The sequence below is a fragment of the Cololabis saira genome, chromosome 8 (genome assembly GCF_033807715.1).
Source record: "Cololabis saira isolate AMF1-May2022 chromosome 8, fColSai1.1, whole genome shotgun sequence".
Lineage (NCBI taxonomy): Eukaryota > Metazoa > Chordata > Actinopteri > Beloniformes > Belonidae > Cololabis > Cololabis saira.
In genome coordinates, this window is record NC_084594.1 from 8,441,016 (window position 1) to 8,455,491 (window position 14,476).

Genomic DNA, 14,476 nt, shown 5'->3' on the forward strand with positions numbered 1-14,476 from the left:
CTTCTGTTTCCCGCTTCTTCAGTCACAAGTGATTTTATCCAGAAACTCAACTTTCAGTCGGGCTTTTGCAGCTTTGTTCGCATCACCTGGTTCCAGGAGATGAAGTCGAGTGGATTCCAGCATCCTGCTCCTCCATAAACGGATGGGGGGACTAGTAAGAGATCTGCTGCAGCCGTGTTGAATCATGTCTCCAGGCTCCGTTCCCTGAACCACGACCACACACACCGCAGAAGAAAAGTCGATCATAAATGACTTGAATATCTCTTAAAGTGTGAAACAATTTACACCTCAAACATGTTGCATTGTGGGTCTAGATTATGCTGCCTTTGGCTCTCGGCCGATAAGATCAGCACCAGTTTGTCATGTTGGCAAGTCTTTTCTCAGGTCCTCATCAAAACCCTGAAGGATTTCTACTGTTGATTTTGGCCCTTTTGACATTTGCTCTGTAACCATGACAACAGGAGGCTGTTTACATAATCGGAGAACACCTCAAATGGGTGGAAGATGTTGAGCATGGAAACTAAACAGTAAAAAAAAAAGAAGAAAGATGTAGTTTTGACGTTTTATTTCTGATGTGGAGCGTCCTGAGGTGAGATGGATGAGCTTGTAGCTCCGGCAGGAGTTGGGAGGAGAATCATCTGGACTCCAGCATCTCTCTGTGTGGGTTCTGGGTGACAAAAGTGGACTAAATACTTCATGTGGACACCCAAAGTACAGGACTGTCTCAGAAAATTAGAATATTGTGATAAAGTTCTTTATTTTCTGTAATGCATTTAAAAAAAAAAAAAAATGTCATACATTCTGGATTCATTACAAATCAACTGAAATATTGCTAGCCTTTTATTTTAATATTGCTGATTATGGCTTACAATTTAAGATTAAGATTCCCAGAATATTCAAATTTTTTGAGATAGGATATTTGAGTTTTCTTAAGCTGTAAGCCATGATCAGCAATATTAAAATAATAAAAGGCTTGCAATATTTCAGTTGATTTGTAATGAATCCAGAATGTATGACATTTTTGTTTTTGTAATTGCATTACAGAAAATCACAATATTCTAATTTTCTGAGACAGTCCTGTAATTCCCAATCCTGTGTAAAAACGCTAAACAGGGGATACCCAGTAATATAAAAGGTTGGAAAGGACAAGCCCACCACTTTCAGACATGCCCATAATCCAACAGTTTCTCACATAATACAATTTAATTTATTTCCCCTCATCTACATTCCTGAGAAATGATAAATTAATAACTTTAGTGATTAATAAGCTGTTATCCCACATCCGCAACATCAATTACCCCTGAGACGTATGTGACGTCATAACGAGAAGAGACATTGATGAGGACATCTATGAATCACGCGTCTGGGCATGCGCAGTGCAGGTGTGTTGACTTGCGACAAACAGGCATCAATCACCCACCTGGAACATGACGTCACTTTTACGAGAAGCTCCAGACAGGTTTGTGCAGGTGATGATGAGCGTTGATCAGAATCAGGTGTGCTGCTGCGGGGAAACCAGAGAGGTTTAAGACTCTGGACCGATGAAACGGACAAAAAAACAACAATTTAGGTTTTGAAAATCATATTCTCTCCTATCTACAAGATCTACATACTGGAAACAGATGTTTCCAGTCGCTGGATGTGACACACGTGGGGTCCATGGAGTCACATCTGTCCCACATCTGTTCCTCATAAAAACACCGTCGGTTAAGGCTGATTTATGGTTCCGCGTTAAATCGACGCAGAGCGTACGGCGTAGGTTACGCGGGTGCGCGTCGCCGCGTACCCTACGCCGTAGGCTTAACGCGGAACCATAAATCAGCCTTTATGAATCCATCAAGTCGCAGACATGCTGGTCGTCTGTGCAGGATTAAGTTACTAACACTCAGTTACAGATAAAGATAAGACCATTATTTATGGAATTCCTTCTGACATAAAAAAAGGAAAAGTGAACAAGTTTAAAAGATGTTCAGTCAAGTAGAAGTTGCAGAGATAAGAGTAGAGGGGGAGTATTCATCAATGTTATGATAAAGAGGGTTGGAGTGATTAATGGTCATGTTTTCCACTTCAGTCCTTCCTGTAAGAAAGGGTTGTGTCATTAAATTGTTCATTAAAGTGTCACATCTATTTCTTCTGACTCACAAGTGCATCAGTTGAGTCCCACCGGAGGAGCTCGGAACCCAAACCGACACCTTTTACATGAAAATGTAAAACCACTCCAGCAAAGTCCCTGGAGGTTTTCTATCAGAGTCCCTGACCCAATGAATATGAAATCAAACATGATTTTATTGATCTCCATCAGTCTCAGATCACAACAGATCAGTGATGAGGCGGCGAGATGCGTCACTCTGGTGTTTTTCCAATTTTAGAAAATAATGTAACAGAAAAACAGCATAAGATGGAACCTCAGGGGTTTTGTTTTATTACATATTTCTGTTTTGAGTTGGAGGATAAGAGGTTTTACAAATGTCAAAACGAAGATATTAAACTACATTGTGTTTTTGCACACTTGTACTTTTTGCACACTACTTGCTCTTGCACATGTACTGGACTTTTATTCTTTTTAACTGTTTTTTATTAACAACTAATCTACTCTGCTTTTTAACTTAACTCTTTTTAACTTATTTTAACTCTTCTTAAAGTGTTCTGTCGCTGGCTGACAAACCGAATCTCCCTATGGGGACAATAAAGGTTTTCATTCATTCATATCATATAGAATCCGAATCATTTATTTTTCGGCCAGGTCAATTCAGACAAGATATATATACTCTTGCTTTGGTTCCTGTCAAGTTATCATTGTTATTGTCATTGCTTTTTAGTTCTTTAAATTGGTAAAAAAAAGTTTACAGTTATACGTTTAACTGGATAATAACTGGATATTAAACAGTACAATGTTATTATATTATAGGCAAGGCAAGGCAAGGCAAATTTATTTATATAGCACAATTCAACACAAGGTAATTCAAACTGCTTTACATTGACATTAAAAGCGGCAAGACATAATTAGACAGTAAATAACAAATAAATGAACTAAAATGATAAGAAAAGAGGTAAAATAATAAAAAGCACAAGTAAGAAATAAGGGCAGTAGAATACAGCAGGTAAGTATTTAATATAGGAGTACGCTTCAGTAAACAGTAATGTTTTTAGTCCTGATTTAAAGGATCTACAGTTGGATCAGACCTCAGGTCTACAGGAAGTTTGTTCCACCGGTGAGGAGCAGAATAACTGAACGCTGCCTCACCTTGCTTGGTTCTGGTTCTTGGGAACCACAACAAACCAGATCCAGATGAACCTCAGGGGTCTGGGAGCTTCATAGGAACTAACAGATCCAGCATGTATTTTGGTCCAAGACCATTCAGTGCTTTGTAGACCAGCAGTAAGATTTTAAACTCTAAATATTATATTATACAGCATTACGGTTAAAGTCACAGTGGAAATCATACCTAGAATTAATAATTGAGTTGTTCACTTTCATTTTTGATTTTATTCAAATAATTTTATAGAAATAATTTTTGTACATTTTTTGGTGTCCCAGCAAACATCTAAATAAGTTTGGTGTCCCAGCAAACATCTAAATAAGTTTGGTGTCCCAGCAAACATCTAAATAAGTTTGGTGTCCCAGCAAACATCTAAATAAGTTTGGTGTCCCAGCAAACATCTAAATAAGTTTTGAGAATGTATATAACATGAAATAAGAATGAAACTACGTATGGCAGTGACCAAAGTAACTGAATTTTAACACTATCTCGTTCATAAGTAAGATTTTTCTGAATGATTTATCAGAAATTCCTCCTGTGTGGGATCTCCGGCACTTTAAAACCAACATGTTGTACATTTTTTCTTTTAATATTATTTGTTCTTTTGTATTGCACCAATCACCACAACAAATTCCTTGTGTGGGTTAAACTACTTGGCAATAAACATCTTTCTGATTAAAAAAAAAAGAATAGATAAAAAAATACAACACAGAAGTCTTTATTTATTTTTTTGAATTTAAGAACATAAAACTAAACTTTAATGTCCAGAAAAGGTTAATTCATAGATCATTCAAGGTAATTGTTTTGCAGTTTTACAGTTACTGTTTGTTAGTTATCAAAAATATGTATGCCTGATATTGCTGTTTTTTTTGTTTATGGCTATTTGCTTGATTAATATGATTTACTTGTTCCAAAAAAAGTAATTAAATGACTAATTGAATTAGTGTACTTCCTCTGGTCCTCCGTGGGGCTGCTGGTGGCTTGGGTTCAGGTTTCTTCCTTGTCTCTGGTCTCTCGGGTGGCGTTGTTGCTCCCTCCCTCCTCCACTGTAGTTGCAGTTTAGGTAGAGCCTTGTTTTCACTTTGCACACACACAATTACACAGACATAAACACCTGCTCACTCACCTACATACTCACTCTGCAGTTTTGGGGGACAGATATTTGCAGTAGCCTAGTCTTGATTCAGTTTCAGAGACCTGGAATGGTTGCTGTTTGTGTCTCTGCCTGTTCTCGTGTCTGTTTGTTTGTTTTCTCTCTTACAGATTTCAAAGGCTTGTGTGGCCGTTGTACGTTTCTCTGTGTTTCTCTCATTTCAGACTAGCAGCGGATGCCACCCACCCTCACATATGTTTATATGAATTATAAAAAATGTGTATATACAATATATATATATATATATATATATATATACACATATATATATATATATATATATATATATATATATATATATATATATATATATATATATATATATATATATATATATGCCGGTATACAGTATATATAGGACTGTCTCAGAAAATGAATATTGTGATAAAGTTCTTTATTTTCTGTAATGCAATTAAAAAAACAAAAATGTCATACATTCTGGATTCATTACAAATCAATTGAAATATTACAAGCCTTTTATTATTTTAATATTGCTGATTATGGCTTACAGTTTAAGATTAAGATTCCCAGAATATTCAAATTTTTTGAGATAGGATATTTGAGTTTTCTTAAACTGTAAGCCATGATCAGCAATATTAAAATAATAAAAGGCTTGCAATATTTCAGTTTATTTGTAATGAATCCAGAATGTATGACATTTTTGTTTTTTTAATTGCATTATAGAAAATCACAATATTCAAATTTTCTGAGACAGTCCTGTACATGCCGGTATATATACAGTATATATATATATATATATATATATATATATATATATATATATATATATATATATATATATATATATATATATATATATATATATATATATATATACTGTATATATATATATATATATATATATATATATATATATATATATAAGAAAGGGTTGAGTCATTAAATTGTATAATCAATTTAATATATAACATATATACATTTTTTTCAAAAAAAAAAAAATATATATAATATATATATATGTGTTTATATATTTAAAAAATGTATATATTTAAAAACAAAATTAATTGTATATGTTAATATATTAATATAAATTGATTATATATTAAAATGCATATATATGCTTTAAGTTTTTACCAACTTGGTATTAACCATTAATATGTATGCAGACAAAAAAAAAAATAATAATAATAATAATAATAATGACTAATTTAAAGATATTTGTCGACGATGGGGGCGGTAACGTTGCAAGAGGACGAGGCTGAAAACTCCGAGCGTCACATGAACGCGTCTCCAGCAGCGGCTTTAAGCGCAGCGGCGTTTGGAGTTCAGACGAAGTTGCAGCAGCTCGGAGGAAACAGCTCGGCACGAACTCCGCACGCCCTCAGACCCTCTCTCCCTCACATTTAACCCCCAGCCCAGGCTAAAAGTGTTGCAAAAAGGCCAGAAGTAGGAACTCAGCATGCCGGCGACGGAGAAGGACCTGGCCGAGGACGCGCCGTGGAAGAAGATCCAGCAGAACACGTTCACCCGCTGGATCAACGAGCACCTGAAGTGCGTGAACAAGCGCATCGGGGACCTGCAGTGCGACCTGGGCGACGGGCTGCGGCTCATCGCCCTGCTGGAGGTCCTCAGCCACAAGAAGATGTACAGAAAGTACAACCCCAGGCCCAACTTCAGGCAGATGAAGCTGGAAAACGTGTCGGTGGCGCTGGAGTTTCTGGAGAGGGAGAACATTAAACTGGTCTCCATCGGTGAGTCAAACCAGCCCATTCATTATGATAAAAAAGTCACTCTTCATTCATTCTTCACTTTGACACAGGGGCGAAAATCCCGGGGGGGACAGGGGGGACAAGTCCCCCCCATTAGTAAAGCTGTCCCCCCCCCCCTAGAATAATTTGAGACAGAATTAATAATTTTGGAACAATGCAGTAGTATTTAGTAGTGATGCACCAAAATGAAAATTTGTGGCCAAAACAGAAATCGAAAATAATAATAAACAGTAAAATCTCATTACACTTAAAACAAGACTCATCACTGGAAAAAAACAACGATTTTCACCTGTTTCAAGTAGATTTTCACTTGAAATAAGTAGAAAAATCTGCCAGTGGAACAAGATTTTATTGCTTGTAATGAGAAGATAAATCTTGTTCCACTGGCATATTTTTCTACTTATTTTAAGTGAAAATCTACTTGAAACAGGTGAAAATGGTTGTTTTTTTTCCAGTTTTTTCTTGTTTTAGGTGTAATGAGATTTTTTTTAACTAAAAATGAGACATTTTAACTAGAAATAAGCAGTTTTTGCAGTGTATTATGTCAGATGTGCTGTATTATTGCCACCTTCCACCTAATACCATTGTTTTGTATTGCTCTAAGAAAGGTCTTCTGCCTGTTTGCGAGATAAAGTTGAAAATGTCAAAATGCTGTATTAAAGGAAGGCTAAAACTTTTATTCCTTGTCCCCCACTGGATTTATTCTCTAAAATGTTACTGTTTATTGTCCCCCCCAACTATGAAACGGGATTTTCGCCCCTGACACGTCTAAGATTTAACTTTAAGCAGTTAATGAGGAGCGGGCGCTGACTACTTAGGCTGGAATATTAAATTCCCTACGGTCTTTGAAGTTAACTCGCGTTAATTGTAATTAAGGCTGATTTATGGTTCCGCGTTAAATCGACGCAGTGCCTACGCCGTAGGGTACACGGCGACGCGTACCGTACGGCGTAGGTTCTGCGTTGGTGTAACGCGGAACCATAAATCAGCCGTTGCGTGGTTCACACCTCAAGAGTGGCGTCTCAACACTCAAACTAAACTTGATTTAGTTTTATAGTATTAAAAATACATATATATCAATTTTAAACTGACAAAGACCAAACTAAAGACTAAAGTTGCGTCTTTGTCCGGTTAATTGTGTGAAAGTTTGGCTTTGTTTCCAGAGTTCGTCACACAAAACTCCCCTAATTTTCTCGCCTGTTTTGGTAACACTGTTATCCTTTTTTTATTAAATGTTTCTATGCCAAATTAAGTCATTTACCTAAATGCCTTTTAATGGGAAGTCTTTCCGTCGTATTTAGTTTTGAAAGGAACCATGTTGCACTTCAGAAACGGGATAATTGTGTCACGACATGAGTGATTGTGTCACGTTTAAATCGGAGGATTTTTGAATGGAGTTTGGTGCAGGGTCCACAAACAGCAGCATGCAGGTAAACTACACACCTGTGTCACCTTTGGTTGATTAGTCTCCTCAGTTTAGCAGCTGGATGAAAATATACTTTTGTGTTTTCCTAAGTAAAGCAATAACTCCAAATTACTTTAAAAATGTCCTCTTTGTCGTGATGAAATAAAAAACTGGGTTTATTTGAGTGGATTTTTGAAATGTGGATTTTCATGTTGGTTAAACCGATTAAGCTTTACTCACTCTGTCTTAAAGCCAAAGTTTCATAGGTTGCTTTCCACTTTAATTCTTTTCGTTTGGGTCCCTTTTTAAAAAGACAATTTAAAGAGTAAATTAGGAGTCTTAAACCACTGAGTTTTACAGTTTTCTTACAAAACACACTTAATTGACACATGCTCGTCTTGCTGGCTGGCTTTGCCTCCTGGGGAGTGTGAAATCTTTGGATCAGCACGTTGGATTCCAGTGGGCGTAGCGGTCGATGCAACACTTGTGTTGCTCATCTTTGTTGGCGTTGTCTGGTTGTGATGCTCTCAGACTGAAGCACATCTTAGTAAAAGAGCACGGAGGCTGGTTGTTCATCAGGGGAGCTTGAATATTAGGATAAGTTGTGTTTTAGAGGAAAGTTTGAGCCTCCGTGGGAGTGAAGAGGCTCTGGTTTGGTGGTTGGAGCGAGAAAACCAAGGTGGAGGTTTTGATTTTTCCACCCCAGAGAGGAAATGACTGACTGGGTGTGACAAACACACACAGAGCTGGTCTTGCTTCAGCGTTTACGAGATATTAGTTCTGTTTTAATGAATATTTGTAAATACTTTAATAGAAACGTGTATGAAGACTTGTCCCACTGACCCAGACCCCCGATGCCATTATCTTAATGACCATTATCTCGTGATAGCAGCTGGTTTTGTGGGGAGAAATGGTCTTTTTGAGACAGTTATCTGGTCGTTTATTTGAGCAGCTGCTGGTTGAAGTTGCCCCCCTTATGTTTGACGACTATAAACTAACATTTCTTTAATAATAACTGCAGCAATTAAACCTGGACTTGGTGTTCGGTTGTGGATCGGCTCGTCACCACGGCCCAGTTTTGCTCATCTCTGGAAAATAAAGCCTGATTGATTTCAGGGCTTGAGAGTAGGAATGGGCGATATTTTACCGTTCACGATATATTCCATCAAAAAAATTACCCACGGTAAGAATTTGTCATCTCGCGGTAAAAACGATAAATTCCCGTTGATGACGTTTTTGTGTAAAGCTGATTTATGGTTCTGCGTCAAATCGACGCACAACGTACGGGAAGGAAGGAAGGAAGGAAGGAAGGAAGGAAGGAAGGAAGGAAGGAAGGAAGGAAGGAAGGAAGGAAGGAAGGAAGGAAGGAAGGAAGGAAGGAAGGAAGGAAGGAAGGAAGGAAGGAAGGAAGGAAGGAAGGAAGGAAGGAAGGAAGGAAGGAAGGAAGGAAGGAAGGAAGGAAGGAAGGAAGGAAGGAAGGAAGGAAAAACGGCGGATCTGAGTCATTACAGTTTTGCAGTACAGGTGGACTAATTTAATTGGTTTTTATTAATTCAATTTAATTGGTGTAGTTTAGTATTTAGTATCTTTTAGAGCAGTGTTTTGGCTCCAAAGACTGAATGTGGTGATAGATTTATAGTTACAAAGGTGGAGTTGAATTGGTATTTTTTTATCCTAATTTTTATTGTTATCGGGATAAATGCCAGAAATTATCGTGATACATTTTTTAGTCCATACCGCCTATCCCTACCTGAGTTAATTATTTGCTGTCTCGGTTCAATAAAAGCTCCGTTCTTGATCTCCAGGTTTGATAACTGAAGTGACTCCTGCAGAAGAAACTGTAACCATCTGCACTGATAAAACCCGTTAATATTTATCAAATGTATGCATTAGGGTGGGCATAAAGTAAATGATCTTTAATTCAAAAACCAGTTTAAGACGTCTCGCCAGCGATTGATCTTTGCCCTCTTGTAAGGGATCATTGTAGAGATACGGCCTATCTAGCATAAATACTTGATTTTATCGTCCAAATAAACTCTTTCTTTGCAGATGGACTCGACTCCTGACAGAAAACGCTTTGGTGTGGAAACTCAGACCTTCAGTCGTAGTTTATTTTTAACAAATAAACAACGTTCTTTGTGTAATTTGGGATCTAAATTGCCAAATTAATTGTTGACATTTAGAGCACGGATTTCAAAGTACTCGGGATATGAGACCCAAGATTTATAGCGGTATATTTACTTATTTACGGGGCTTATTTCTGAGGGAAATGCGTGTTTTTAAACTGTGACTGGTTCACTGCTGCAGTTGTACTTGGAACAAAGGTGCTCCCTGGTTTTACGACGTCCTGCGTGTGTTGCAGCACGCCGAGCTGCGGGTGTGGCGGTAACACCACGTGAGCCGCCCCCCCGGGGGGGGCGAGCATCCCCATTAGCCGTGGTGACATAGTTTCTTGCGCTGTAATGCAATAAAAGGCAGCGCTGACAAGCACCAGATGTTCTGTGAAGCTGCTCATCGACTCGCCCGGATCCCGGCATTGATCTGCAGAGTGAGTCTGTCTGGGCGGGAACCTCCTCCAGATGTCCCGGTGTCGGCTTGAGCTGGTCCAGACCCGGGTTGAGCTGGTCCGGACCCGGGTGGAACCCGACTAAAACAACCCGCCAGCGTTCAGCTCGGCCAACGCCAGAGCAGCGTGTGGATGTTCCTGGGTTGTTGTAAATGAATGCGTTTCCATGCATCAATAACCCTTTTAAAACCCGAATATTAGCAATAACCCGGTTTTGCACGGCCATGTAAACACCAATAACCCTTTTGAATAACCCGAATTTACTCATTCAGGTTTTTAAAAACCCCAATATGAGCCCTGGGTTACTCCTTTTAAAACCCGAATATTCGGTCATATAAACACCAAACAGAATATCCCCATCAAAAGAAACATGAATTTGTTTTCTGCGCATGTTCTTTTCGCAAGGAATCCTGGTCTTTTGAGTCCAGGACGTACTTCTAAACACGGAGAAACCAAGACCACGCCACACTTTGGAGTGAGGAGGAGACTAATCATTTTATAAATGTAATGAAGGATATGAACATTTCTGCATTTGTAGACGGTAGAAAGTACCGGGATAGCGAGATTCACAAGAAGGTGAGCGAAAAGTTGCACGAAGCAGCATTTGTTTTCAATTTGGATACAGGAAGAAGAAGCGGAAATGACGGTAATTGCGTCATCACATTCTCCACATGTCGCTGGTTTGATCCAGATATCCCAAATGATGAATTACCATGGATACAGGGATAACCCTGTTTGCTCACGCATGTAAACGGAATATTCCCAATGTTTCAGTAACCGGAATATTAGCAATAACCCGAATTTTTACTGCATGTAAATGTAGTCTGTCAGTACGTTTACATGCAGGAGTTCAATCGGGTTTCTGATCATATAAGACATCGTTTGGACTTTTAAACTGCATGTAAACACCTCAATCCCGTTCAGTCTGAATGTTAACTCCATGTTTACGGAGACATCGGATATTCCAGTCTGCGCATGCTCGAAAATTTCCTCTGGGGCTTCACCCCAAAGTGAAAGGAGACGGCGCGTGTTAAATAGTTGTTTAAACACCTTTTAAAGAGATGGCAGAAGCTTCATCAGGACACCGGAGCAGATCAAAATAAAGTTGAAAAATATACGGAAGGCGTAACATTGGCGCCAAACAAAACAACCGTCAACCGGAAGTGGCTCTTTGTTGAAATGGTTACCGTGGTTACAGCGCCACATAGCATCACGGAGTCAGCCGCTCTGGACATTTATCCGTTTCTCTGAACAGCATGTAAACTCAAGTGATTGGGTCTTCTGGATCTTTATCTGATACGATCAGAAATCCAATTTCTTTGCTGCATGTAAACGTACTGTGTGACTGCTGCAGGGTTAAAGGTGGAGGCTGCATGCTAGAGGGTTAAGGGTGCAGGGCTGGAGGTTAGAGGGTTAAAGGTGTTGGGTGGAGGGTGTATCTCTGTCGGAGTCCTGTCTTGTTCGAAGCCTCCAGCAAAAGTGTTTTGCAACACAACACAACAGCTTCCAACCGCCGCATGTCAGAGCAGAGCCGCTCCGCCTGCACGGCTCCGTGTGTTTAAACTCCCGTCTGAAACTCTGGAAAGTTCTCGGTCGGCTAACGAAGCTCACGACGGTCCGTCAGATGCCTCACCTCCGTGACCGGAGCAGCTGACTGGCCGAGCAGCAGAGAGCGTGGGAAGGAGATGTTTGCTGTTGTCAGAGTGATGTAACACCCCGGCCCCCGTGTGTGTGTTGGTGTGTGTGTCTGTGTGTGAGTGTGTGTGTTGGTGCGGTGTGGGGGCCCCTCCAGGAGCCCCTGGCTTTTGTCCCCAACAGAAACTGTGGCAGCAACAGAATCATTTTCAGAAGTTCACTAATCACGTTGAAGCACTCTCCCCGCTTGTGCTGCGTTCACTGCCTGCTGGGACGTCTGAGTACTGGAGTTGGGTGTCATCTCATCGAGGCTGTGGAAGGGCGATTGGAGAAAATGATGCATGTGTTTGTTTGAAATCATGTTGAAATCTGAATTATAGCTGCATGACAATGTGTGTGTATTTGACTTCACTTCACACCCAGAGTCCCTTTTTATGAGGCGTTCAGGTGCCAAGAGGAAAATGTAGTGCCAGAAAGTTGAAGGATAATCGTAAACGGACGCTTTTAATGCCGTTAGAGCAAAAGAACTTCATATTTTATGATGTAGGTATATAAATAAAATAATATGGCACATTGAAGCTGTAATGATTATTTCATGGAGTTGATCTGCAGGACTCATCATAGGAGAGAGAATGTTTAATATTTTTGAATGTTATGTTCAAAACTTTACAGTGTTTTTGTTGTGCGGAAAATATTATTTTCATTGTCAAAATAATTCTTTAAATCCAGTAATTTTTCTTAATAATTGAAAAAGATAATTAAATATTCTGGCACACCAGAAACATGCTGCAATTAAAAGATACAAATTATTATAACTATTTTTCTAGCATTTGCTTGATCCATTCGGTGCAATAAGACATTTCTCTTCCGGCTCTCGACCCGAGGGCTAAACAGCTCCGTTATTAATGAGGTAATCTTACTTCTGAGTCTGAACTGAAGTAAAACCTCCAGTTCTTAGCACTTTGAACTGAGCCGGAGCCTCTTTCAGACACCAGTAACTCTTCCTGTAATGTTGAGTAGAATAGGAGCTCGCTGATCCCCGTGGGGGGGGGGTCGTGTTGCAGGAGACTAAAGTGGGACCAGATGAGCGGGAGAATAAGCCGTGGAGCTGTTTAGTGTTGCGGGGGGGGTGGTGGTGTTTGGACTCTGCAGAGATCGCTATGAGTAAGAGGGAGTGTTGTGTGTTTTGTGTTGCCTGGCAACAGCCGAGTTGATGACATCACGTGTGCCGTCGGCAGGTGTTGCAGGTGAACTGTTGAGTCACGCTGAAACGGGTTTCACACAAATGTGGAAACGGAGGCAGGAGAAGTGCTTGGTTCAGGTCAAAGGTCACAGAGGCGAGGGGTTCGCTGCTAACGGAGCAGAAATAAGTGCGACATGGAGCTGGAGCTCCGACCTTCACCCCAGGAGACGCCTGGACCTCAATATTACTGCACTAATGAGCCATGCCGTCATATCATCACTTCAAGTGTCATTAAAAGCTGATTTAAAGTTAAAAGAAACGCATGTTTTAATCTCACGCTGGTGTAAACGTGACTTTTTTTAATTTTTTTTAAGCTAGTTGTCACAAAAGTCCTTATCCCTGACGCCCGGTCTGACCTCACCCCTCATTGCAATACATAAATTACCAATTCTAACTCTAATAATCATTCCTGGCATTATCATGATATATTGTTTCATAGTGTATTATATTAAGTTATGAAATCTCATGGGATGTTAAACTATAGTATTATTATATTGTTATATATAAAAGTATGGTGATATCATTTGGTTATTTTATATTTTATAAAAAATATGTTAGGATATTACTATAATATTATGCTATGTTTATATTATATCGTGCTACACCACTCTATGATTATTTGTTTAACTTATTTACTCTCGAATTAATATTCTCAATTTATGTATCTACTTTCATCTTATTTACACACACACACACACACACACACACACACACACACACACACACACACACACACAAACTGATGTCGTCTTTTGTCGTCGTTTGCACTGTATGTTAATAAATTAAAAAAAAAAAAAAAAGAAGTCCTTATCAGTCGCTCTAAGCTGCACCTTGAAACGGTTTCTTAGTTTCCCTAAAAGTGATTGATCTGTGGCTTCACTTTTCCTGAAGCACTAAATGTTTAACGGTCAGGTTCAATAAAGACATTAGAAACATATTTCGGCTCAAAAAGCAAATGTCCTAATTCAACGGTAAAAAAAAATCTTTATCTCAAAGTGAACTGATCCTTGAAAGAACCACTTCCTGTTTGAACAGAATCAGTGAGGTTACGACACCTCGTGTGTGTGTGTGTGTGTGTGTGTGTGTGTGTGTGTGTGTGTGTGTGTGTGTGTGTGTGTGTGTGTGTGTGTGTGTGTGTGTGTGTGTGTGTGTGTGTGTGTGTGTGTGTGTGTGTGTGTGTGTGTGTGTGTGTCGGCTTGGACATTGGCCGGCGAGCTGCGCCGCAGGTGTGTTTCTGTGTAAACAGGGTGCGGGCGTCCACTTGTGCACACAGGTGTGTTGCGTCATCGCTCCTCAGCGTTTCAGACCGAGACACGACGTGTTGCAACGACGACGCAAAACATTCATCATCACTGAGTTACTGTTGAACATCCAGCTCAGAGCCATTTGGGCCCCGTGGTGTCTCCGTGGGTCGTTCAGCGAGTCTGGACCTTGAACGTCTGCCTCAAGTGGCCGTTTTGGGGAACTGCAGTTGTTCTGGCTCG

The 14,476-nt window shown here is 39.6% G+C and overlaps 1 protein-coding gene across 2 annotated transcripts in view; it reads left to right on the forward strand.

Annotated features, from left to right (window-relative positions):
• The first annotated feature begins 5,695 nt into the window (after positions 1–5,695).
• Positions 5,696–14,476, forward strand: part of LOC133448285 (filamin-B-like) — a 73,495-nt gene continuing 64,714 nt past the window's right edge. For both annotated transcript variants that reach the window (XM_061726668.1, XM_061726669.1), the window contains exon 1: positions 5,696–6,125. In XM_061726668.1, coding sequence (XP_061582652.1) covers positions 5,834–6,125 — 292 coding nt within the window. In that variant the 5' untranslated portion in view covers positions 5,696–5,833. The remainder of the gene's footprint in view (positions 6,126–14,476) is intronic.